At 39.2% G+C, this 27,573-nt stretch overlaps 2 protein-coding genes across 2 annotated transcripts; both read right to left on the bottom strand.

The window, feature by feature from the left end:
* Nucleotides 1-67: 67 nt before the first annotated feature.
* On the bottom strand, nt 68-27,461 carry actn2b (actinin, alpha 2b). Its single transcript, XM_042502057.1, has 22 exons — nt 27,290-27,461; nt 25,938-26,268; nt 19,800-19,914; nt 19,479-19,598; nt 19,286-19,372; nt 19,058-19,145; nt 18,725-18,803; nt 15,417-15,498; nt 15,062-15,147; nt 14,723-14,815; nt 14,181-14,411; nt 13,024-13,171; nt 12,484-12,634; nt 7,902-8,010; nt 6,120-6,260; nt 5,226-5,408; nt 3,427-3,561; nt 2,905-3,084; nt 2,541-2,687; nt 1,526-1,591; nt 837-995; nt 68-625 (listed from the first exon to the last, which is right to left on the bottom strand). The coding sequence occupies exons 1-22, from the start codon at nt 27,367-27,369 to the stop codon at nt 467-469; spliced, it is 2,970 nt and encodes a 989-aa protein (XP_042357991.1). The 5' UTR covers nt 27,370-27,461; the 3' UTR covers nt 68-466.
* Nucleotides 9,294-10,591, bottom strand: LOC121954515 (formin-like protein 20). Its single transcript, XM_042502061.1, has 3 exons — nt 10,503-10,591; nt 10,347-10,405; nt 9,294-10,234 (listed from the first exon to the last, which is right to left on the bottom strand). The coding sequence occupies exons 1-3, from the start codon at nt 10,523-10,525 to the stop codon at nt 9,429-9,431; spliced, it is 888 nt and encodes a 295-aa protein (XP_042357995.1). The 5' UTR covers nt 10,526-10,591; the 3' UTR covers nt 9,294-9,428.
* Nucleotides 27,462-27,573: the final 112 nt, after the last annotated feature.

Genomic DNA, 27,573 nt, shown 5'->3' with positions numbered 1-27,573 from the left:
TTATCAGAAGATTGTATTCCCAAAACGAAGGCACTGTGAAGAAACATGAAAACACTACATGACACTGTGAGATAAAACAAGACTTTTATGCCTAATTTCTTCAACTGATAAACTACGAAAACACCATGATCCTGTTGGCGTATCACCAAGTGTGAGTACATTTATCGTCATCGCAGAACCCTACTCTCTGCACAAAACACCATTGCACACAAGATAAAATGTACAAGAACATGGCAATTTCTAGATGTTTAGGGGTCAGTTTTTATCAGAATAAGAGTAGCAAGACACATGACGATGCTCAGCATGATTGTAGACAATCTAATGTCAGAGAGCTAACCAACAAACACATACAAATCAACAAATTTGATCCAACTGTCTTATAGATTCCTTAATTTCATGAAGAGATGGAAGGCAGGGAGGGGTTGGTTAGGGATAAGGTCAGTAAATGAAGGGTGTTTCTAGTTGGTTAAAGGTCGCTCTCTCCGTAGAGCGCAGTGGAGAAGGCGGTGTAGTCCAGCGCCCCTGGTGGTGCTCCCTGGCCCTTGTAAGGCGGCATCCTCATGATGCAATACTCCGCTTGTTCGGGGGGAAGCTCTCTCCTCAGCTCCTCCACTAGTATGTACGGCTGTGGAGAGAAAACGTGTCTCAAACATGTTTCCAGAAACATTCATGCTGATACCCCCTCTTTTCCATTTTGAGCTCATGAACAAAATTGCAGATCATAAATCAACATGGCACGGCAAATACTTGGAAATAATGACTGGAATAGAATAGATTAGTGTTGGCTAAGAATATCTGCCCGCATGCCACTGAGCCACACTAACACAAACAGATACCTTATCAGCTGCCAGGATCCGGAAGGATGCCACAACCTGCTCGGCAGTGTCCGTGTCGGCGGTCTCTCTGGTCATAAAGTCAATGAAAGACTGGAAAGAGACATTTCCAGTACCGTTGGGGTCCACCAGCATCATTATACGGGCAAACTCCACCTCCCCCTGAGAAAAGCACGGGAGGAGAATAAGGAGAGTTTGTACAGTTTGTGTGTGTAGCCCATCAACTAGGATGCAACTAATTATTATTTTTCGTTATAAGTTAATCTGCTAATTATTATCACAATTAATAATTTAAAAACCTCATGCCAAAAAAAAAACAGTTTCTTTCCGGCTGTGGTGGACCTCATCAACAAGGTCCAAGAAATCTGATTATATAAAATGTCAAAAAAGTAAAAAACACTCATCACAATTTTCCAAAGCCCAGACAGATGCATTTAAATAGCTTCTTTAGTCCAGCCAACTGTTTTGAAAACCTGAAAAACTATTTTTACTTTCAGAAATGACAAAGAAAAGCAGCAAACTCTCACATTTAAAAAAAAACTAGAACCAGGAAATGTTTGACATCTTAGCTTGAAAAATGTCTAATGATTGACAGAACATCAAAATAGTTGGTGATTCATTTTCTTACAATCAATTAATCAACTAATTATTGCAGCTCTGACACCCACGCAACCAAATTTGAAACATCATACCAAGTCATAACCCATAGAGATGAGGCAGGCTCTGAAGTCATCGGTTTCCATAGCTCCGTTCTTCTTCTACAGTCAGAGGCCAAATTTCAGGTTCATCAAACAGGAAATAAGGAGAGTAGATTCAGAGATTACAGAGCAGACTGAAGCATGACATACACAAACCAAGTGCATCATATTCAGTGCTTGTCAATATAGCATTTAACAATGACTAAATCCTAAACACATATGCAAACTTTTATCCAAATCAGATGTTCTGCACCATAAAATAAATTTAAAAAAATAAAAAATAAAGTAAGTTAAATAGGAAAGCACCAAATCTTTTTCTTTTGCAGTGAGATATTGAAGATGCTGAATATTTCATGATTGATGTCTGAGAGTTTAAAAAGCTTAAAAGGAAGTCATCGCAATATTGCACAGACACATATTTGAACGCTCACACCAAAACTGTGCATATGTAAGTTGTATACACAGACACCAAATGTCTGGGACATCAGTACACAGCAATGTTTTTTTAGGTTGTATTTGGAAGGTGTATTATCCATGCTGTTACTCTGGCACTGTGAGACAAAGCCAGTCTGTGGAGCTCCTACAGTGCAGATGTAGCTTGAATAAATGACACTTGAATAAGCCATTCATTGCTGCACTTTCATCAAAACTATGTTAGCCATGGGATTCTTATGAGCCATAAATACAGTTAAATATGTCCTAACATTTCAGAGCAGAAGAGCAGCTACTGTTCATAGCGTGGTTATCTGTAAGGAGATTTTCATCAACTCTCAACCAGGAATTACTTCAGGCAAAATGCAATGTCAGCTGCTGAACACTGCTCCTGGGTAGGTTAAGACTGAGCATCTTGCACACAAAGCCCTCTCTAGGGAGGACATTTTGGTCATGGTACGCTCAACTACAAAACAGTCTCTATACACAGGGCTACCCCTCCCTCCTGCTCTGCTTCTGAATTGCTCTGATTGCTTCACTGAAATCACACAAAATGAGAGATGGTGGCGAGCTGTACCCTGTCAAAGTGATTGAAAGAGGATCTGAACTCGTTCATCTGCTGCTGGCTGATGCCTTTAGCATCGCGGGTCAGGATCTGGGTCTCAATCTCGTTGATGGTTCGGGCGATGGTCGTGAGGAGCAGCTCCCATCCGACACGGATATGCTGTTGATGTGACAGAGCAGACATGATAGTACAGAGAAAATACACCTTGAGCAGTTACATGAAAACTGGATGTGTGAATGTCTGATTAACTGACCGTCTAAAAAAAGTGGATTAACCAGTTTTACAGCAGGCTGCCAGGAATGCTAACCAGCCTTGCTTCAAATTTTTTTTTCGTGTCACTAAATAGTGGTGTCACACTGTTTGCCACTGCCTGTACCTCCATAGTGTAGTTGGTGTGTTTGTTATCAAACACCAGGGACTCTTGGATGAGCTGGTGGTCACCCTCCAGCTTGTCGATGTTGGGCTTGTAAGCAACAATGACGTGCTCGCACTGCTTCAGCTGGGTCATCTGGTCCTCCAGGGCGCCTCCTATTTCCAGGGAGCAGCGCCCAATTTCCTGTTGGAATAGCAAAGAGGTCACCTTAATTTTTGGGACCAATTTAGATGACACAGTGCTGTTTTGAAGATCAGATAGTTTGTTCACTAGTACTGCAGGGAGTCATTTACCTGTAGCTAAGAGTAAATTCTGTCAGGACACACAGCATTTGATGAAGAAATATTTTGTGTATGAAAATAATAATACTGCGCATTTTTCAATTATCATCATTATCAGGGCAGCCATCATCATTGTACCCCCTTTACGTAGAATGCATGTGAATGTAATCATCTTCCATTTCAGGTCGTGATTTGATTAGATGGAGATAACTGTCAAACTGCTTATGAAGCCTGTATGTCTAACCTCCATTCTGGCCTGGATCCAGGGTCCAATGAGATTAGCCTGGGCAGCAAACTGTCGTCTCAGCCTTTCATGGGCATGCTGACGTGCCATCTCCTCCTGGAGGGCACCGTCTCTCTGAGGAACCAGCTTCTTCACCTAGAAAACACACACATGCAAAAAGGCCTCAGATATGATGTAAGAAGCTGGCTCCCCCTCTAAAGAGCAATTAAAATAAAACACTATTATGCTTTTGTAATCTGAAATTTCTGATAAAGATTGGAGAGCAGTTTGTGCTGATGCTCATACCGAGTCTATAAATACACACCTTAAACTAATACAGTATAAATGATTAATGCTGACATACAGTATGTGACACCGGTGGAATTAAATCAATAACAAAAACATGCCAGACATATGCACAAAATGTACGGGAGGACTAAAGGAGCATTACTTCACTGTATTTGGCAATGTCGAAAGCATAAAATGTTCTGGAGAAGGAAAGAGTCATAATCAAGAAGATTATTTCAAAACAAATCTTATCTTTTATCCAGAGAAACATAATTATAGTAAAATGAACAGACCTCAGCTTGCTTTACTCCAAACAATGCATTGCAGAGTTATAGAAAAAGACTCACAGACTGAGCTTTACTCAGTGAATAAGACAGATGTCATCAAGCCTTGAAAGGATAACTTACATAATAAAGGCAAAACAGCATATATTAAAGAATAAATGGAGAATCACGCATGCAGAACTTTTATTTTTCTCATGAATGTTTGCTATATTTTGAGATTAATATACTTCATTTTGTATAGACTACCTTTTATTAAAACTGGTGGATCACTCTTGATTTGAGGTTTGTTTTTTTTTAAATTCTATTTTGTGTCTATGCAGCAATTTTGTTGTATAAATACCTAAATTCAAAAAAAGCTAGGACGCTGTACAAAATATGGGATTGATATGCAACCCTTTTTTTAATATTCAATTAAATATGGTACAGCGACCAGATATTTAATGTTCAAACTGATAAACTTCATTGTTTAGGGGCATGTTTACCTCAGTGTAACATCACCTTTTCTTTTGATAAACTCAGTAAACGTTTGGGAACTGAGGACACCAACTGTTTAAGTTTTCAAAGTGAAATTTCTTTCTCATCTTCAAGATTTTAAGACTATCTGTGTGGAAGAATTGTCCAAAATCCCATTTGAACACTAGGATATTAGTTCCATACAGAAGTGTGTTGAAGCTGGCATTGCAAACAAAGGATTTTCCAATTATGAATTGAATTTCAATAAGTGTGTTCAAAAATTCCATTTTATTGCCGATAAACTTTAATAGATTGAAATGTTACAATGTCCTTATCTGAGTAGTATTATTGAGTTAATACCAATGTCTGGTCTCAATTTCATGTGATTAGCTGCACTGCAAATATGTAAAATGAAAACATTTCTTGTCTTTATTTCATAGGACAGCTTAAATGTGAAAGGTGGGGGGGCATAGCCTCTGTACATGGGGTGCCCGCTCTACCGACTGAGCTAGTGGGAACCCCGAATGAAAACATTTTTGATGTGTTGAATAATAATTTACCCCACTGTATGTTAATTATATCCATACAGTATCATGTTTTAGATTCCTACTGGGTGTTAAGTCCATCAACTCAGTGATAAAACACTAAGGGAGGACTTCTTCACTTTAACAGTGGAATGTAGATGTTGGACTTGCTCCTGTCATAAGTAATGCTTTTATACGGCCAGACAGCCACTGTCTGAATAAAGTCTTTATCCCTCGATGTATGATTCTGTAAGTGCGTTTTAAAGCGTACCTTTTCCCACTTGTTGAGAAGCTCCTCAGTTGTGAGGGTGCTGTACGGGTTGATAATGTTGGCCTTGATCCCATAGCTCTGGGAAATTTTCTGCACCTCATTGTGGATTCCCAAGATGGCCTGTCTCTCTGCATCTGCCTCGGGTAGAGTCGCTTTGAACTGCTCATGAGCTGCGATTAGACTCTGGAAAGGGAAAAGGGAAGTCCTGAAATTTTATTAAAATTAAAATTTTGTCAAAAGTGATAACATTATGGGTATTATGTATGTTTCTTTTGGGTGTGACAGGTCTACCAACATTATTCACTATATACCATGAGGCATCAAAACATGAATCATGGGAAAAATTTGAGCAGGTCCAGCCTAACTGGACTTCTTAAACCTTTAAAACCTGGATGGAAATCTGTCTTCTTGTACAGCATTTAGATGCCATACGAAAGTTTTTATTTATTATGAGATTTTATTATTATGAGGTGTTCAATTGCAAATAAGAAAAAATTCAAAAGGTGACAAGAAAAATGACCCAAAAAACAGAAAATTATCAAATGACTAGGGAAAAATAAAGAAAACTATATTTATTTAGATTACAGGACAGAAATGTGTATATTTATTATTTTTATTATATTTTAGCACATTTTTCAGGTCATTTGCTAATTTTTTATGCTATTTTTGTTTCCCTTTTTTTCTGCTAATTTTTTGTAATTTTCTTGCAATTTCTTTTATGACTGACTTGCTAATTTTGGGTAATTTCTTGTTCAGTTGCTCATTGCCTTCTTTCCGTGTTTTTGAATGAAGTCAAGCCAATTTTCCCAGGTTTCAAAGGGTTAAACAGCAGCAATGCTGTGAAATGAAACTAGATATTGACAAATGGCAGCACAGTGCTGTGAGTGAGCCTACCTGGACCTCTTCAATAGTATGCACTATAAACATGTCCTGCAGGTCCTCCATGGCTCCCTCCATCCAGTTGTTGAAAGGAGCCGACCTCTTGGCAAACTCCAGGAACAACTGATCAATAGTCTCCAGCAACTTCTCTGCTCGCTGAGAGGATTAAAAGATATTATATGCCTGTTTTGTATATTTCTAAATCCTGAAACCCCAAAACATCCGACCTATAGCTAAGCTTTAGGCTCTGCCTTGAACTAAAGAGGAGTCATCATCTTCATGTCTCACATACAAATCCCAAACAAACAACCCTTCACCTGTTTTGATGACTAATCCGAGGGTGCATAACACTGGCACGGCCTTGTTAACCTCCAACTCTGGCTTGGTCGCTCCTTCCCCTCAGCAGCCAGCGAATGGCGGGGAGTGGGAGATGGACAGAAAACAGACCCCTGTCCCTGTCATTCAGACTTAATCCTTGGCCTTTTTCCAACGCCCTCACACATTTGCAGGTCTGGAACGGCCAGCGTGGATCAGAGGAAGTGGCTGGTGGGCTCTCAGCCAGTCACTTCCTGGATAGGACTCTTACATCTATTTCTCCTTTATCCCCTGGACCCTCCCATTTTACCATCCTATCTGGGTCAGGGATTTTAAAGGGGATCCAATTATCTCTCCTCATCAATCAGTCATGTCTGTTGAGATGTCATTGACGGACACCTAAATATGCTTACACTGACATTTTGATTAAGCTGGTTTTGGATGCATCTTCATTATGTGTCCATCAGGGTCTGAGTGGAACATTAGTGCACTCTTGTGGAGAATAACCAACTTACAGTGGTGGAAAGTAACTAAGAACATTTCCTCAAGTACTGTACTTAAGTACAAATTGAGGGCACTTGTACTTTGAGCATTTAAATTTTCTGTTACTTTATACTTTGACTCCACACCACAAATAAGACTTATATATTGTACATTTAACTCCACTTCATTCGTCTGGCAGCCTTAGTTACTTTTTTAGATTACAATTTGGTTTCTCCTTCCTGTTTTGTGAAAACCCACGTATCCCCAGATGTGCTCATTTTGAATATTTGTGTTTAACTGAAGGATGAAGTGTTCCTTTACATGATAAGAGACTATCTCACGCTATATTAACAATTTAAAAACCCTCTCGGATCAGCTGGAAAATGTATTGTCACACCTGAAAACATGGCTGTTTTTTCTGACTCCATAAAAAGTAAACTTTTTTGAGATGCATGGTTCTCACAGGACAGCCACATTACAATCAGTGATGATCTTATAGAATATGACGCATTACTGTAGATTAAACTATCCAGCAGTATATAAAAGTTGTTAAAATGATCACAACCTTAAACATTGACAGTAGTAAAATGCAACAACATTTATGCACCCTTATGATTAATCCAAAAACAGAATTCTATAACACTGTCAGGGAATATTTTACACTACAATAAATACATTACTTAGTATTTTCAATTAATTTTGATAACACTTCCATACTTTCACTTAAGGTTTAGAATGCAGAGTTTTTACTTGTAGTTTTTTTTTCACAGTTTGGTATTAGTACTGTTACTTCAGTAAAGGGTACTTCTGGTGTCACTTACTTATTCTAAGGTATGCATTGAATATAATCCTAAATCTTTAGGAACTCAAAAACTGTCTTGAACAAACACTCAAGCTTATGTGAAAATGGGTTAGGCGGATATAAATACCTTTTTATCTGCTTTCAGTCATAGTCTCACATATTAAATCATTGATACCAGACATGAATGTTGCTCTCACCTCCAGCGCCTCTCTTCTTTTCTGAGTCAGGGTTCCCAGCTTGTCCCACAAGTCGCAGATGCTCTGGCAGCGCAGGTTCACAGCTGCCACGTCATGGTAGTCCAGCTCACTGGAAAAACAAAGCATGAGCAGCTGTTTCAGTTGTGGAAAAGAGCTTTACTGTATTATAGTTCCCAGGCATTTAGGCCTTATTAACAAAAAAAGTACTGGAAACTAAGATCAGCACAAAGACTGCAACTATAGTGGCAGGTTTGACAGTCTGGTCATTTAGGAACTCAGAAAGTTGAAAGGCGTAAAATGAAATGTGAACTGTTAACCCAGACTTTGACAAATTACATTTACAAATGCATCTCCACAGGGAAGTTGTATTAAGTGTAATATTTAAAAAGTAGATCAATTCAAAACAGGCCTGAAAACTTTTTAAATATGACAAGGTAAGCTATATAGAAAAGTATATATAGCAGCTTTAGAAAAAGAGTTCAAAGTGCTTTGATAAAGCAAAGGCAAGAAACCCCAGAGGCAATATAATAGAAGTCAGACTATAATGCAGAACAAAGGCCAGACAAGAAGGTAGATTTGGAGAGATTAGTACTAAAGAAATTAAAGCTTCTCTTGTGAGGCATAGTCATGACATGGTCACATAGCATCAGACCCAATCAGGACATTAAAAAAAAAAATAAAAAAATCACACAGTAATATTTTGTGTAGAGTTTTAGCCATTGAAGCAGCTCCAGTGAGCAGAGAGCACTTTTACTCTGAAGGTCAAAATTGTTGAAGTAGGGTGAGGGTTTCTGGCATAATTAATCTACCACCACGATGCACAGAGAAGGAAAATAAGAGCTCAAAGCTCCAGCAACATTTGCACTTGACAGTTTAAGGCCATTAAATTTTGGCTTGAGACACATGAGGACCTTGATGGAGACTGCAAATCAATTTACCTGGTCATACAGCACTGTTTAATAGTATTGCTGGTTTTGACCACTTCAAATTTGATGATTTAGAGTTAAAGGCCTAAAGTTTGAGCTTGGTATGAAGGTCATTCCAGGACCTTTGAACTTTTGCCAGCCTGTGCACTGGTTAAGTGAAGCCATTTGTGTGAGATTCCAGAAATTTCCAGATTTCCACCACTTTGCAAAGCCAAACTTCAGGCAAAAATTGGAAAAACTAATTCCCATACATAAGCACATGGCCTCATCTGATTTTAAGTGGAGCAGCTTAACTTGTGGACGCTGAAAAGTCCCAACGATTTTGAACAGAGCACATTATGATTTCTTGCTGTAGCTGAAAATGTAGCATTTAAGCTGTTAACCTCATCAGCATCCAACAATACCCATGTTTCCTTAGAATAAACCACCTTAAGTCAAATCAACCCAACCCATAGAAAAGACAGAATCAATTTGCATTTTATTTTTAATTTCAAAAGCAACTTGAGCATAGACAGATACATGTTAGAGTAAAATTCAGAGACTGCTGGAGTTCCCTTTACTATGATCTGCTTCAAGTTGTTTGAGAGAACGACAGTCCTGGTTAGATTTTGGAATAGTCCTGCTGAGTCTGAGGGATGGCTGGACTTTGAACATCAGGGTAGTGGTATTTCTCATAATGGGCTTCATCCCAGTGATCACGGCCTGTCTCGTAGTTGGACTGGTAGTGTGTGTAGGTGCCAGGAGGAAACTGACCAGTCAAGAAGAGGTAGCGAAGGTTTGGTTTGGGCGGCATCAGCTGTGCCACAGGCTGCTCGATGGCTTCTTCCGGCGCCAAAGCAGCTGGCTCCTCCTCTGGCTTAGCAGCATAGGGAGGTGGTGGAGGCGGAGGGAGGAAACCTTGTTCTTCTGTCTCCCGCTCCTCATTTCCATGCTCATAGATGGATGCATAATGATTCAACTCACCAGCCTGGTATCCAAAATCTGGATATGGAGGAACTGGCGGTGGAGGAGGTGGAGGAAAGCTCAGCTCCTCAGTTTCTGCTTCTGAATTACCATGCTCCATGTTTGCTTCATAGTGGTCAAGTTCGCCTGCTTCAAAGTAAGGTGGAGCGGGAAGGCCAATGACTGGTAGGGGCTGAGATGTTCTGGACGCAATGTAGTCTGTCGTAGACTCTTCCATAGGAACCTCACTGGACATGTCAGGAGTAGGGCTGGAGCTCTCTGGATAGTTTCCAGGGCTAGCATACACTCCCTCCTCCTCAGGGTCATAAAGGAATGAGACAGCAGGGTGATTCACTCTGGAAGGCTGAGCAGGAGCACCTTTGGATGCACCTGTGCCATAATGGAGGCCAGGAGGCGCCCCCATGTTAGGGACACTGCCCTCATGAAGACCATGTTGGCTGCGGCCTAAAGAAGAAAATGTAGAATTCAGTAAACCAAGAACATGTGATAAGATTTAAAATTCATTTTTACTTGTAAGCATTTGAGTACACTTGTACCAGTGAAGTGATAGTCTTACCTTTGTTCGCAGGAAAGCAAAGAACATTCCAGCTCAACAGTGCAACAATGAGCAACTTACTGTAAAAGAAAACAGCATAATCAAAAACTTCAATAAAATAAACAAGCTGTAAATAGAAAATGAACAAGCAAAAACAGCAGATTAACCATTACATACCTCACAGAAACCCAAGTAGCCATTCTGCTTGTCCGCTGAAATGATATCTTCCTCTCTCAGAGCACTGATTAAATATGAAACAGAAAGTACTCTGGCCGATTCCAGACTGAGAAGGTAACGATGGACAGGTGTTCATCATTGACTGCTGATTGGAAATGTCAGCATACCTGTGAAGGGGTGAACCACACCCTTCACCCTGCTTCTACTGAGATAGAGCGACATGTTTCTCACTAAAGAGATGTAGGTTTAAGTTGTTTTCATAAATACTTAATTTCCAAAAAGATTTCAAATCATGTCACATGCAAATCACATTTAAGGGGCAATGAGTTTATATTATTCTACATTGTTCTGGGTTTGCTTTTTTTTTCGCACTGCTTGACTCTTTTTTACCTCCTCTACTGGTTCAAATGTGCACAGAGACAAAAGGGGCACATTCAATCTGCAATATTTTGCTAGAGTTTTAGATTTAAACGACATGTTTCAAAACTGTGTTAAACAGGCTTTGGGGTACGTTTTGTAGTGTTTGGTGTGTGTGGTGGATAAAGTTGTCTTTGATGTTCATGTAGAGCCAATGTTTTACTTTTTGTTAAAATATACTTCATATTTCTGTATTTTAACATTTTTAATATGTCAAACAAAAAAAAGCATGTAAAACTGAAATGTATATATATAACATAAGACATATTGGCTGTTGTTATGTTGTTTTAAAGTAATTTGATTGGCTGAATCCCTGAAATTGTTTAACTGAGCTTAACCTAGGACAACAAATGTTGAAAATGTAACAAGGATGGGGGCACATTTCTCCATGCTCTGAGATTGCACCATGGCATTATCCTTTTGTCAGGTGGTACTGAAAATGTCTAACTATGTCTGGTAGGAGACAAATGTCTTGTGCCACCAGGCCTTACTGAAGCAGAGTTTGGACTGACAGTAACAGGTTTTATTGTAGCTGCCAGTGCTTATTCTACACCACTGGAAGAGCCTACATAGGCCACAGTTTAAAGAGTGTCTCAAACACGTGACAGAGGTCGCTGCCTTTGATAAAAAACATACCCAGAGTAAATGATGTCCCAAGCAAAACTAGCCAAAAAAATTTCTTTTTTTTTTTTTTTTTTTCTCACATGCAACATCTACAACATGTTAGAGAGGGTACAGGATACCACAGGACAGCATGTATGCATATGCTTTACTGTGAATGCATATGTATACAGCGTATGCATACATGTGTAAGAGTTATTGGGGTGGTAGGGTGGGTCCTTGTGGCTGTCTTTTAAGTTGGGTGTTTTTTTTCCTCTTGACTGTGAATACTCTGATATCTGTATCATCTGTCAAGTGTTTAAAGTCAATATGTTGAAAGGACTAACAATTAAAATTTTAAAAAAATCTGATTGACTGTAGCTTCTGTCACTGTTATGTTTAAATTTTTTGACTTGCTAAAGGCCTCTTGATTGTTTTTTGTTCATCCTAATGGTGCCTGACAAAGGCTTGGCCTATATGACAGATAAGTGCATGTGTCTGACTGGGTGTGCTCCATTTCAGTGCACCAGAGCACTTCTTAACACATGATGATGTGGGCTGAGAAAGCCATTTAAATGAAGTGTAATCTGTCAGCAGGAAGCCATGGCAGTTTCCCTAGTTGACAAACAATCAGTGATTGTTGATCTTTAAGAACCGTCATCTGAATAAAAAGGCGTGCATATGGAGTTGGAATGTGGAATGTGTGATGTTTTGTCGGTGCTGAATGCACCCCAGATGTTTATGGGACTACTGAACGACAGCATGCTCTGTATTGTGCACTTGTTCTTTGTTGCTTGTCATCCATAATCTATCCAGACAATCACCCGTGTAAGCCAAAATGCTATTAAAGCAATATTTGACAAATACAACCCCCCTCTGTAGTGTTGTGTTTGGTAACATAGAAAACATACTCCTGGGATTTCGCGACACATGACTGCAAATGTCTGCTATAGGGAGTGCGTACTTTAATTCCTGTGCAATGGCGGCAATCTGCTCCACTCTGTCCTGGTGGGCTGCCAAGTCACTCTCAAAGGCCTCGTGTTTTCGGAGCAATGCTCTGACTTCTGTCAGGGTGGCTTTTTCATAGTCCTTCTGGGAGAGGATCAGCTCTTTACCTGAATATCACACATGTGCAAAGAGAAAGAGAAATGGAGAGAGAAGAGGTAAGAGAGGGGAACAATGAGATGATAAGTATGTTAGCTCTGAACACAGGCCTTATTTGGTCATTGCAGATGGAGAAAACGACCTGCTACACTTCACTACAGGCTGATTGCATTGGACAGATTCTAAAACCTCCAATCAGGTCTTATTAGGAACAAGTCTAAATAAACCCTGAGCTTAGAGAAAACACTGAAAATCAGCTAGTAGAGCAGAGTACAGATGTCTGGAGATAAATAGGGATCTAAAAAGTAAACAGATTAACACAGAGACCTTTATAGATAGCACTGAGAGATAGAGAGACAATGCAAGCAGTTAAAATGCCACATGTACAACTACAACTGACCGCTGGCCCAGTTCTCATGATTGGTGGCCTTTTGGCGAAACTTTTCAGCCAGGTGGTCCAGCCTCTCCAGCCTACGGATCTCTGTAAGAAGCCACTCCTCGTAGCCTTTCTCTGCCTGCTCCAGTCCCTGCCATGCACTGGCTATGTCCTGCACACAGAGAAAATACAACGTCACAGTTTAACCCTTTGAAACTTGAGCAAATTGGCTTGATTTCTTTTAAAAACATGGGAGGAAGGCAATAAGACAGGAAAAAAAGAAATGGCCCAAAAATGAGCAAGAAATTAGTAAAAAGTAAAAGAAAATTACCTAAAAATCATTAAAAATAAATAAATAAATATGTAATTGTGATAATTCGAATAACAGTTTTCCCTACCTTTCTCCTTTTTTCCCCTAAACATTTTTTTAAATTTTAATTTTAACAATTTGCTAATTTCTTGCTATTTGTGGAACATTTCTTACCAAGTTGCTAATTACATTTTTCCCCACGTTTTTTCAAGAAAAACAATTTGCCCAGGGCTTAAAGGTTAAAATGATAGTGAAAGGCCTCTGAATGCAACACAAGAAAATTGATGCCGCTCCAGGTTTCAAAGGTTTAAACTTTCTTAGGGTGCCATTGTGTAGGATTTAGGGGAATATATTAACAGGCCTTCAGCCACTGTAGTTAGCAGCCCCTCTGCGACAAGTAGCATTGGAAAAACACTGATTTTTAACGTGAAACTGCTTTATTATGTGTTTTTACCGGTTTATAACACCACATCCGTTCGTTTTGGGGTAGAGGAGACCTTTGCAGATAATTCAGCTCCTGCTGAGAACCTCCTGAAAAATGAACACTGAAGGAATCCTAACAGGGAACAGTTTCAGCTGGTTGCAATTTGTAATCTTTGCCTCTAGATGCAACTAATTCCCCTTTAATCTTACACAGTGCTTGTTTTAAGATGTTTTCAAATGATTCCACCTGGGCAAATAAAAAATGTACATAAATATTATTTGAAGCTACAAAAAAAAGAACAAAAATAACCCTCTAGGTAGACTGTCAGAACTTTATCCTTCATCTTGTGTAACGCTAACCTCTAAAGTGAACAGTGGTGCACACAACCCCGAACACGTCTTGGCTCTTATATTAGAAGCAGTGGAAGAATTTGGAGTTGTCACTTACGGATACCATCTTCCCCTCAGAGGGCATGAAGGCGGGACGATTGCTGATGCGCAGCTTGGTCTGCAGGGTGTTGAAGTTAATTTCCAGTTGGCACTTCTCCTGCACCTTAGGGGGTTTGTGCTGGCGTCGGTAGTCCCTGAAGTCCTCTAGCTTCCGCTGCATCTCTGCCATGGTCTTCTCTGGGGTCCGGTTCTCGAGCCAGGGAGTGGTGCGGCGGATCCACTCCAGCAGCTGGGAAACAAAAGGATATGGTAATGTAAGTGTAGAGGCAGGAGAACTCCATGTTAAGATATAAGTGTGTCAGGAAAGCTGTGATGAATATTCATTTTTTCAGCAGATAGGTCTTAGCTTATCACAGCAGTGAAAGAATGAAAGATGAACTAGTTTCACGTAATAGGCAGAGAGCAAACTTTAGTGTAACATGTGCTGTATAGCCACAAAGGCTCCAAAGGTTAATTTCGCTTTGAAAACTCAAATATTTCATTGCACAGTGTGTCATCATCATACAAGAGAGTGTCTTTTAATTAAATTTCATGCATTACCTCACTGGCCAGTCTCTCATACTCCTCCATCAGTTTTTCATTCTCCTGGTTTACGCCAAGCACCTTACAGATCCTGTTGGCAGCCGTCTCTGCCTGAGAGCACAGGGCACAGCAATAATGTAATTACATCAGTGAAGTAACACAGCGGCCCATGCTCCCCATTGATCCTTTCAAATTCTCGAATAGCACGATGCTCGCAATAAATTTGATGATCAAAATGACATGTCAGAATCAAACTGACAATGGATTTGTGCACCTGTTCTCAAAATGCTTGTGGATAGTGATAGCTAACTCGTCTCAAAATAGAAATTAGTAAGGTGGTAAGTTCTACCAGGATACCTGCTCAGCTCCAGCAAAAGCATGGTAAAAACAGGACACATAGGTCATGATAGCTCTTTCATCGGGCTTGGGGGTGTTGATGATATCTATTGCAGGAAGAGGAAGAGAAGAGTGAAAAAAAATTAAAAAGCAGAAAATGATTGTGGAAAAATGGAAAGAGAAAAAAACACTCCAAGTGTGATGTTAAGACTGAAACACTGCAAACAAAAAAAGACCTTCCACAGATAAAATGTCCTTATACACACACGGTGAAGTTCATGTTGCAAGCACATATTTCAAAGACCAGTGTATGAGAAAGTACATTTTTTCTTTTCAGAAAATACATATTGGACGCTTCTATTCCAGAAAACATTACCTTCTGCATCCAGCATTTTGGGAATGTCCAGGTGTTTCTCAGCTATGTCAAAAGCCAGGTTCAGGTTCCCCAGAGGATCATCCTAAATAAAGAAGCACAATTCTGCATCACTGAGCAGCAATGCTGGACTTAAAATGCCACCGCGCTGACCTCCATGCTATGGTGGACACATCATACTCCCTGATCACCTACTGGACATGCACATTAAATTAATAGCACTGGTTTTAAATTCATACTTGAGAGCTGCTGCACAAAAGCATAGACCTGACTTGTATGGTTTCTAGTTTTCACATAAACTTGTGTCCATGTGTCCATGATTGCAGTTTGATCAATACCATGACAACAGTCTCAATGGCAATACGATTATTTTTTTCTCAAATTTATGACACAAATTGTTTAACAACAACTACAGCTAACATAAAATAATTGATTTTACTAATTATTTTTGTAATTGATCTTTTAGTCTGAAACAAAAGTGATGCAAATCTTCATATTTATGAATCAGTAACCAGCAGATGATTGTTATATTTACTAATTACTAAAAGGATTATTTACTAAGAAAGGAACTGGACTGTAGGAGAAGTAATAGTATAATATGACTTTATTTTTAAAGTGAGACAAAATAAAGAGGAAAATATACTTTCAACTTTTTCATTTAATAAATACTATGTATATTAATATTTATATGTTCCAATGAATATTGTACTGAATATGTATGTCTCTGTAAAGTAACCTTACCATATATATATATATATATATATATATAATATATATATGTATGTATGTATGTATCAATATTTATATATATATAATCCCATGTTCAATTTTATCTCTAAATCATTAAAATACTATAAATAAGTTAGTTAATTAGTCCACCAGCAAATACTCAAGACAACATTTCACCCCAAAATCTTTTTTATATTTATATTATTCCCTGTATTTTAAATTTGTTGCTTGTGCCATGCCATCTTTTTGTTATGAATTTGTGAAGAAACTGTGTGCTTTTAAAAATGTACTTTTCTGTACTAATTCTGTTTTTATGACTGTTTTTATTTGATCATTTCTCTTGTTTTTTTTAATTCAACATTTGTTGTTTTTAAATGTGCTCTATAAATAAATCTGACTTGACAACATTATACATTATATATTTCTTAAAATGACTGATTTAATTTTTAAAAAATCCTTAATAGGAGAAAACAGGTATTTTACAAGAATGGGAGTTCTGCATGAAATCAACAGCTGACGGTGAACCCTTCCCCTCTAATGGGACAGTCAGTGAGAGTGCAATGGGGTAAAGGGATCATGCTATCATGCTGCTGCTATTGTCCCTATCTCTGTCCCTATCTCTGTACCGCCACTCCATAAAGGTAGGGGGGTTGGGGGCTGGTACTCTACATGACAGGGCCAGCTGCTTACAGATCCAGCACAGGACACATAAATGGATGGTAAACTGATGACGAGATGGAGGGGTGGTGGATGAATGGATAGAAGGATACCCCAAGGCCTGTATGTGCGCCCCTGACCAGAGCTGTCTCTGCTTAACAAAGCCGCTCACCTGGAGCCAGACTCAACAGCTGCCTGGCGCAAAATGCAACTCGTCCTGGCAGTATGAGAAGAACTAAAAAGTCCAGGTGTGAACGAGTGTGTGAATATGTGCACCAAAGAGATCTAAATACTGAGAAAAAGCAGTAAAGAGAAATAGATACGGTGCCTCATCACTCGCATTTGCCCTGAGTGCCCTCTCCTAATAATAATGAAAATTGACACCATCATTACTTAAGATTTAACTGCTAAATATCACAGTGCACATCTAACAGACATCTTCCTGCCTTTCATGAGGACCGGCAGCCTCTAACTGGGGAACACGACGTGACATCATGGACAATAGCAGAGGTAAATCTAAGCCTGAGCTCTGCAGGGACTAGGCTCATGTTTCTGTGGCTATTCAGGGTCAACGGCGAGCCAGGGCCAGTGAGTTGTGTGCTGTTACCAAAACAAATGGAAATGTCACTCTTCCTAATCAGCCGTGGTGTTTCCCCTACTATACATATACACAGCGTTGGGCCGAATCTGTAAAGCAAATGTTCCTATTTGAGCTCAACAATTCAATTTCTCATGAATACATGATCTGGTTTTTAAGTTCATGAACAATTCATTTGCAGTATAAAATAATAAAATCACAATAAAACCTCATGGTCAACATCTTGTGTGTCCCGTCCCCAGCCCCCAGCCCCCCCCCCCAACTTGCAGTTTTATATCAAAACAGACTTTGCAGTGAGAGAGAAGTCTTAAATATTCTCTTAACAGTCAGACAGCCTTAACGTCTTCCAGCAGGGAAAGGGTGCAGTACTTGTTACTCAACGATCATGGGAGGGCTGTCAGCTGGGCTCTTCAGCTCTGGAAATAAGCAGCACGGCTCACTGAGGCCCTCGTCTGTTTATACTCTGAGAATCCCAGGCATCCTTTAAACCAAGAACATTTAACTCAGCTGTGAATTTGCTTGCCCGAAAAACATCCAAGCTCAAGTGGTATGCACATACTGATGTGCTGGATGAGAGAAGTCAAACTCTGTTCTCATTTGACATAATTTAAAAGTAGATATACCTTTGTTTGCATATTTATCACTCCAGGGGTTTGTGATACAAGAGAGGCAACATATTTCAGTCTATTCACGCTAATTAAACTGCTTTAGTTGAGAATAATGAAGCATGAGGTGCGACTAAATGAATGCACTAAGGATAAAAACATTCAGCGGTGAGGAAGAAACATCCACTGCATCATATCCATTAGCCAAATAACACTGTTTATCTACAGCAAACATTCCTGCACAGTGCCACTGCCTAAGACAGCCCAGTGGACTTCCCCTAGACAGCTCACTTCATCTCAAATAATTTACACTGTAAACAACATGGACCCTGTGCTGTGAAATGTCACAAAAAGCACCCAACAGTGCCATAAATAGTACCAACAGTGTCAACAAACTATTTCAAGCTCAAATTGCTTTATTTTGTAATTGTCTCTGGCACAAACACTTCCCTGTTCCCAGACAACTCAATCACAAAAAGCAACCACATATGGTCTGTGAGTAACGTGTTAGCAGAGAAAACGGCTCGAAAGATACACCTCTCGTCCTTGATATAGCATCCCTCATTCAACACGTCATAAGAAGTGCCATTATTCTGATTTCAGTGTGTATTTGTTTTAATCAGTTCACACTGTGAAAGATGTGTTAATTTTGTGGAAATCAGTCATGTTAGTGTTCAGGGCTGAAACACAGCATCCTGGTTACAAGTGAAACCACACGACACCTTGTTGAGCTTAGAGTAGTCGAGGAGGTCGGGTCTGTGTCTATGAATCAGGGCGCAGAAGGCCAGGCCATCCTTCCAGCTTCACAAGCCGAAGAGCAGAGAGATCCGACATGTCAGTTCAGATGCTGGAGTCCAGCTCCAGCATTAACATTTAAAGGTGCAACAGCACTAGGGGCAGCAGTTTGCTGATGCCATACTCAAGCGTAGATATCGTGTATTGTTTAAAGCCTCCAGAATAATTTGTGCTGACAAGAGCTATCAGGTTAACTTATTCGCTATACAAAATATCACTGTAACACTTAATAAACAGTATTTGATGTGTTAAACACTTACCTGACATGGAAGTTTTGGACGTTGACATTCCTGTAGGGGGCAGTCTTTCTCTGACACCACAGGAGAAGACCCTCTTTGGCAGATGTTTCTGAGAAGAAAGTGAATTTGTAGGCATTGGTTACATAGCAGTCAGTTGTAACACAGTATAATTTTCCATTTCCACATTCTGTGAAAACGATGTCTATAGAAAATTAACTAGCTTTAGACTCTAAAATGTTCTTTTCTTACCTTCCACAGAAATGTCCTGAATGGCGAAGCGGAGGATGATAGTCCAGATCATTCCAAGAGTCATCTTTACATTACCGTCCACAATCTCTGTAAGGTAAACACCCTGTTGCAATCAGTTTGCACTGCTAGAGTGAATAATAAAATCACCTGGTGCCCTGTAGTATGCTCATATATACAGAAAGGTTTTGCATACCTTCAGCTCCAATGGAGACCAGTTTCACTCCTTTGCTTGTGATGAAGTCCAGCGCTTTGTTGACATTTGCAATCTTATGAAACCTCATCTTCCCTCTGTCTGGCTTGGGTAACCGCTCTCCTGCAAAGAGAACATTATGAAACTAAAACTAATTGTGCTCTAACTGGAACAATTATATCACGTTAAAAACAAAATAAACCACAAGATTAATATTACATTGATGAAATGCAGTGACTAAAAGTGTGCAAATGATGTTGCATCACAAAGAATAAATCAAGAAAACATTGTTATAAAAGTAACATCTTCCTTTAGTGATCTCACCTGAGATAACTTCCAGAAGCAGCATGAGTTTTAGTCCATTCCTGAAGTCCTCCTCAATATTTTCAATTTGAGTGCCAGCTTTCCTCAAGTGGGAGTTACACCAGGCTGTGAAGGTCTAACAGCAAAGGGAAACCAAAGGCAATTAAAACGAGATTTGATAAAACATCTGTGGATGGAAACTGTAGTAATTTCTTCACTTTCTGTGAGGCTCTGATGCACCACAGAATAAATAAATAAATAAATGAATGCAGAACATTGACGAGAATGCAAATGGCACAGTCATATATTTTGAGTTCAGTTAAAGCTTTAACACATTACATTTAACTTAAATTAAAATACCATCAAATTATATGGATTTTGCTACAAACATGATTTAAGCTTTAAGAAGTTTTATTGTCTACCGCATTATGACGGAAAATAAACATTCACATAAAATTACAGTAAAACACAAACAATTCCATAAATAAATAAGAATAGGTATGCAAAACTGCTTTAAAAAGTAGCCATAAATGTGGTCTTGTTTAAAATGGATATTACAGTGTAAAAAAACAGACTTTGTTGGTTCTCTCTTTGGCTGAAGGTGTTCAGCCTGATGGGAGTTACTCAAAGTGGTGGTGAGAGGAATATAAAGGGTCCTGATGAACTAGGCCATAATTTTAATAAATATAAAGTGAGGGATACCCTCCCAAATATTCAAATATGGTAAAAAAAAATGTATCAATAAAAAATATCTAGATAAAAATTTAAAAAACAAAATTAAAAAGAAACCATTTACCACTTTGCAAAATATCCATTAAAAATGTAATCATAATCAAAAATAAATTGAATAAACTGCCTTTATTTTTACAATTGGTTGTATTATTATGATGTACTGCAGTTTTGTATGTGGTTTGTCAAAGTGGTGTTGCTGCACTCCAGCAGAAGCTGGTGATCGACTGCTGTGGGTAGGTACAATCAATGTCAAACACTGTGTTATGTCATAAAAATGTCTTAAAAACTCAGAGTATATTATGTCATAACGATGTAATTTAAAGTATATTAGCCTATGTTATAAAAATGTCAAAAATGAGTATAATACTCTATAAAAAAGTCATTAAAAAAATCATAGTGTGTGCACATTTCATGCAGCCCTAAGTCATACAAAATTGGCAGTATAACTTTAAGTTTCTAAAAATGTCTCCTGCAGGAATTCCCTCCAAACCCCCTGAAGTGTTGGGTCACAGACCGTGCTGATTTAATACAGCCCCCCCCACCATGTTAAATAGGTGATTACGGCCCTGGTGATAAAGTCTGCCTGTCTTTTTACTGCATGACTGTAAAGATCTAAGAGCTGGGTTTAAGTGGGGTTGGTGATTTTGGTTGCATGCTTGATGATTTCTGTGAGTTTCCTGCTTTCCTCTGTGGGGAAGTTGTACTACAATGCCATCTTGAACGTGTGGACCGATTTAATAAGTGACCGTTATTACTTTTTTTTAATTCCTCTCTGCAGTAGACCTGAAAAAAACTGAAGCAGCTAACAGCTTAAAAAGTCTTCACTTCACACAAGACTATATCTATGTTAACCTTTTTGACCACTACTATATTTGCAGATTAACCTTCAAAGACCCATTAGTGTCCAATTTCACCTTTTTCCTCCTGTAGTTCCACAGCTAACAACCATCAGAACAAACATACAATGAGCAGGGCACTGAAATACTGTGTAAATCAAGTTAAGACAGGATCATTGTCCTTCTCCTCCTATTTTTATGAAGTCTGTCAATAGCGAGCCACAGGGTTCACGGGCGCTCAACACTGTACGGATGAAAGCTGGGAGCCGACCACAGAGCACATTCCGACCGATATAAGGCGTTAAATTTAGACCGCTCTGCTGTGCCTCACGATAAGAGACGAAAAAACGTCAAAACATCTTGCCGTGTCAACATGAGTGAAAATGTCACGTGGATACAAGGAGAGTTTTCCCCCCTCTCACGTCACTTTCTGTCACCATTTTGCCACTTATGAAGTGATTGCTTCCAGCTGCAAGGAGATAGCTTTATCACAGTACATGTAACTGTTCACACTCATTACTATGCTGAGGTATGAAGACAGGAATGTGTGGATAAATCATGAGAGCACAAATATTCTATTTTAAAACAATTTAATGGACACACCTTAAAGGCAAATGATTGTGGTTACTCCGGCCACAATAAGAATTACATTTAAATTGTGTACTAGAAATTACTTTTTTATGTTTATAGGTACTTCAATTGAGCTATATGGATGCTAGTCTTGACTGCAGTCTGTGGCACTTACACATTGGCTTCATTTTTCAGCCTCAGAGGTTGCTGCTTGGATACAACTAACCTGGACTGTAGGGTGAACTGTAACACTTCACTCCTTCTGTTCAGAACTAAACTATTCATTTTCTGTTTGTGTTACAGAGATAACAGCTTTAGCACTTTGTAGCAGACAAATCTAACTACTCTAAAACCAAGCAGCAACCTCCAGGGCTAAAAAAAAATGAAGCCAACACAAAGTGCCAAAAACTGCAGTTCATTCGAATGGCCCCTTGAGGCTGACTCCAGAAGTGACTCAATATACATAGACCCCCATGTTAAAATGGGGGGAGGGGCCTAAAATTATGCATAATTTAGAGAAGTTTTAACAAACTTTCTCCAGATAGTGTCCTCAGCTTCTCAGTTAGATTCCCCCCCCTTGCCCAGATATGGTCACCTCATGTTTGATGCCAGGGTAGCTACATCCATTATTTTATAGAGCCTATGTTTGTATCACATTTTGAATGCAGTATCTGAAAAGAGCTTCAAGATACAGACAGAAATGTCTTTTTTTTTTTTACAACCATCCTTGTGCACCCCTACGCTGGTTTTACTTTTGTATTTTCACATTTAACTTCATTATTCAGTTTTTGGGCACTTTACTTGGCCATTTTAGTAAATAGTGCAATGATTTGTTAGAATATAGAGGCAAAAGATAGAGCTGTATACTGTATGACTGCTCAGCCAGCCACTCAGTCTTCCCCTCTGAGTGCCTTTGCAAGAACAGAATATTACAGGCTTGAGAGTAAAGGCCATTGCTTTCCCCACTGAGTGAGTCCCCATGGTGTTTGTGACATTGAACTCCTGCCCTCCTTGTTAAAAAACGTGGGCTGCTGGTTCTCCAAATTTGACCCAGCCATACTGTCGTAGACCCCTGTTGCCCACTTTCCAAGTCCCCCACCTCCCTCTCTCCAGCACTACTGACCAGTGACGATTAAAGCTAAAAATATTTATGAATCACATACAGCAAGGACCAACCCACAGTCACTGAACTGGCTGTCGCCTTCAGGGCCTCACTGAGTCAGAGGCTTTGTCCAGGAGAATGGAAAATGAATGAAAACTGAATGTTCTACAAATTGAAAAAAAAGAGCCTTTGTAGCATTTGAGCACTGGAGGCGTACCTGTGCGAGTCAAAAAGGTCGCATTAATGTCCACTAAAAGAGCGCTACCACAGCTGCTGATAGGATTTAAAATAAGGCCACTGGCATGAGCTAAATGATTTCAGGCAACATAGGAGAAATTAGTTTGAAAAAGAGACTAAAAGTGGCCCCTAATGAAGCAAACAAAAGTTTTTCGGCAACAATGTGAGTGTCAAGCAGGTCAGGCACAGAGCGACTTTATCATCTCCCTCTGAGCCAAAAAGAAACACTACACCAGTGTTACTATATGCAACCATCACTGGCACTTTATTAATTCTGATCACTTTAAACAGCTGCTCCAAGAACCAAACCACTCCAATGAGCAACTTGTCATCTCCAAATTATAATAAGTAAAAAGATAAACACTGGGAACATAGCTGTGCATATAAAGCCTGGCTATCTGTTGCTGCCTTGTGTTACCAAAAATACACAGTTTTGTCATCCCTGTGAGGGCCAAAGGAGGCTAGGGGCATGATGGCCTCCAGTTGTGCAAAGGGCTGCAGTTTAAGGCCCAGGCCAACTTTTAAAGCCCTAAAACCAACTGACAGTGCGGGAGGTCGAGGCTATATTGAGTTGAGCTGGTGCTGCTTGTACAATATTCCTCCGTGGTTTCTATAAACAAAAGAATTCCGCACCAAGGACACTGGATTAGCCCTACTATAATGCCTTTTGGTCCCCAGGTTAAATTTAGATGCAGCGTCCATTCTAATCCCAAGAGCGTCATCATGTGTTAGAAGCATCTGTTGACAGCTCGCATTCCGCGCGTATCAGTGGAGAGGCAGCAGTCTGCAGAGCCGCTGGAAGGCAGAGCTATTGTTAGCTGGTACCCACCGCATCCGTCCGTCAAGCCGCCCTCCCTGGACCCCCGGCTGGGTCAAGTCTTGGCATGTAACCGGAAATGCAATGATGCTGTCCTTTTAAAATAAAACTAAACATGAAATTGCCAGCCCCTCTGGAAAGCTGCTCAGCCTTGAAGACATTTTTTTTCCAGTGGCCACTCTTGGTATTATACCAAAGAAACCCCTGTAACCCAAAAAGCTATTTCCCCACCAGCATAAAACCAAGGTTCCAACAGATATTCATGGACAACATTTCAAAACTTTTCCATGACTGTTCAAGGACCCATGATCATTTTTTCTTGCTTGCATTTTAAAACAAAACAAAACATAGAGTTAAAATCGATTCAGAAGTAATTTTGGCTAGTGCAGAAAATGAGGAAACGTATGTAATGGTGACTCTGAATGAATTTAAGTTACATCACCAGCTATTGGCGAAAAAAAAATGCCATTATGCACTTTGGTACACATCCATGTGAGATTATTGTAACAATTTCTTTACACAAACAAAATGCCATGACTTTTCCAGAACTTTAAAAGATTTTTTTTTTACTGTTGCCATGACTTTTCCAGGCCTGGAAAATATATCTGTGAAATTCTATGACTTTTCCAGGTTTTCCACATGGCCGTGGAAACCCTGTAGTGTTGACAAAGCACCTTGAACTGTAAACACTGTCATTAAGAATCTTTAAGAATTCTGTCATTTAAGAATTCTGGCTTCATGTTTGTAAAACTTTCCTCAAACTGAGACAAGCAATATAAAATCTGTGACATCATCACAATGTGATATCAAAAGGGAGCATGCAGGTGCGGCCAGGAGGAGAAACACTGCTGTGCATATTTAGTGGGCTTCATACTTTGGAAGTCAACTTTTTTGGCAAATGTACCAGGTGAGTAACTTCTCTGGAATGATTAGACACTAACTTGAGGTCTGCTATCTAGTAATTATTAAAAGTCTATGCTGGTGGCCCATCGCACATTTGTGCCCAGTTGTCTATAACTTGATGATTCGGGCCTGCACTTTAAGAGGAACTACACCCATTTTCAAAATTCATATGAGTTATTCCTATGGTCTGAGACAATTCAGAAGTATTCATAAACATTTACAACTCTCAAAAATCCCCAAACTATAGTATAGCCTTAAATTTGTGATGTCATAGGATATAAAGTCAGAAGCTGCTCCATCGACAATAAATTGCAAAAGATGATCTAGATGACACGTTTACATGGACATGAATAACCCATTTATGATTGGGTTTTTGGAGTATCCCATTTATTTTTATTTATGTTTGAGCATGTAAACATCATATTTGTCATAACACCATAACCCAAATATGCTAGCTGGAGCACTCTGAAAGAAACCAGAATGTATACCAGGGGTATAAAAATAACTATATATCTTTGTGCTCATGAAAATGCCATAACCCTAATATAATCATAATCGGGATTAAGCCTCATAAACGTGTTATTTAGACACTGATTAAACTTTTGTATGCAATGGAAATGACTTATTGTTATATAAAGTGTGTTCCCCTTTAGCTCCTGAAAATATTAGATTCGTTATCAGGCGCTTTATTCTGAAACCGGATGTTTGCCTCTTTACTTGTGCTTGACGTTAACCCAACAGAGCTGCCTGAAAATATTTTTACCGCGACTGTACAAGTAAATTAGCGTTATGTGAAAATATCAAATAAACTATTTGAACTTTAAAAAAGAATTTGCATTGTGGTCGATGTGAGTAACATAATGACATAATTTTCTCCATTGTATTCATCACACTGTGCGTAGCATAAATAAAGCTAGAATTCACTTATTCACTTGAAACAATCGGGTTTTTTTCTGACTTACTTTCCTCTGCTGTTGCTCCCAGGCCGGGTCCAGTAACATGTCCCTGTCCCACTCATCCTCCTGGATCATGTACTCATCCTCGTAGCCGTTATCATAGTGCACCGTGGTTTCCACCTGGGTCATCATCATCATCTTTACGCGGTCAAACTTTCTGTTCCCCCGAAACTCAACTGCGTGTTGTCCTTGAGGACGGACAGCTGGACTGACTGTACTGCTGAGGACGGGATAGCTCCCTGACTTTCTTCTCTCTGAGCTGCTGCTGCCTCTTGTCTCTCTCTCTCTCTCTCTCTCACGCTTGCCCTTGTCCTCCCGACCTGACAGACGTCTGGCCCTGGTTGCCACAGATGAACAAGCGACGGTATCATTAGTACTGGACAGTCACGTGATCTGCCTTCATACCTTCCCCTAAAAAAACCCCATCATACCCACCCACCCACACAGACTGCCGCAGGACAGTTTAATTTGAGATCAATAAAACTGTCTTTATTATAGAAAAAACAGAATTTGATTTAAGACACAAACAACACAAAATTGGTTTGGGACATATAAATAAAATGTTTCTTTCCTTGAAAACCTATAAAATCTCTCACTGGAAAAAGCACTGGACATTGTTAAAAACCTGCCAGAATCATTCACTCCATAAAAAAAAACTGGGTATTTTAACCTGTCATGGCACAAAGTTGTTTACACAGCCCACTTTCTTAACCTAATGTTCATGTAACATTGTTCCTTTGTTGCTTTGGGTCCTCACACAACACTGGGACATAGAGGATGAACAAATATTAAATTCTATGAAACGCTGGGGTGCACATAACTGGTGTTGTGTGTGTCCATGCATTTGTAAACAACACATTATCTAATGGTGTGATCATTCAAATTTAGCCCTTAGAAACCTGGATCAACATCAGTTTTCTTGTACAGAGTTCAGATGCCTTGTGCAAGTATTTAAATCTTTGAAACACGATTTCTTTGAAAAACATGGATCAAAGGGCAAATTGCAAAAAAAACTAAAACCTGATGAGAAAATGACCTATATTCTAAAACTATATTTATTAAGATTATATATTTAAAATTAGATTGTGTATTTATATGAGTTTTTATTTTATTCTGGCATTTATTGTGCTAATTTTTGGTGCATTTCTTGTTAAGTTGCTATTTGCCATGTTTTTGAAAGACACTGAGGCAATTTGCTACAGTTTCAAAGGGTTAACTACACTTGGCTTTCAGGCAGACCAACAAGTTATGTGATATGTCAAATTGTACTGCATAGATGTAGCCATGCAACTTGAAACATGTCTGATCAGTTGCACAACTTACAGGGAATAAAGTGTTCCTTTCAACTAAAACCCTACCCTGGATTGTGGTCTGTTGTTTGGAGTTTGACCATTTTCTTATGTGCCGTGAGAGTCTTTTCATTCCTTCCACCGAGCATCTACTTTGGTATTTAAATCGAAGTTATTGGAAGCAGAGACTGTAAAAAAGAGAAGAGAGAAATTCTGTGAATCTACTACATGCCAATTTAGTCCCTCTGAATAATAGACAAAGAAAAATATTAAATTGTTTTAAAGGTGGTGCATGGAAAGGAAAAGTGTACAGCCTTTGTGAATTCCCATTGTTAAAAAATGTTTATAAAAAT

The sequence above is a fragment of the Plectropomus leopardus genome, chromosome 15, assembly GCF_008729295.1.
Source record: "Plectropomus leopardus isolate mb chromosome 15, YSFRI_Pleo_2.0, whole genome shotgun sequence".
Lineage (NCBI taxonomy): Eukaryota > Metazoa > Chordata > Actinopteri > Perciformes > Serranidae > Plectropomus > Plectropomus leopardus.
This window is presented reverse-complemented; position numbering and strand designations above follow the sequence as displayed.

Bases quoted from the DNA above. Each gene is read 5' to 3' on its own strand.
- LOC121954515 (XM_042502061.1), bottom strand. From the start codon at position 10,525: ATGGCTACTTGGGTTTCTGTGAG. The intron at 10,406-10,502 runs GTATGTAATGGT...TTTCTTTTACAG, and splicing joins GCTACTTGGGTTTCTGTGAG to TAAGTTGCTCATTGTTGCAC. The intron at 10,235-10,346 runs GTAAGACTATCA...TTTCTTCTTTAG, and splicing joins TTGCTTTCCTGCGAACAAAG to GCCGCAGCCAACATGGTCTT.
- actn2b (XM_042502057.1), bottom strand. From the start codon at position 27,369: ATGCTCGGTGGAAGGAATGAAAAGACTCTCACGGCACATAAGAAAATG. The intron at 19,146-19,285 runs GTAAGAAAAGAA...CTTTCTTCTCAG, and splicing joins TCAGGACATTTCTGTGGAAG to AAACATCTGCCAAAGAGGGT. The intron at 1,592-2,540 runs GTACAGCTCGCC...CTCTGACTGTAG, and splicing joins CTTTCAATCACTTTGACAGG to AAGAAGAACGGAGCTATGGA.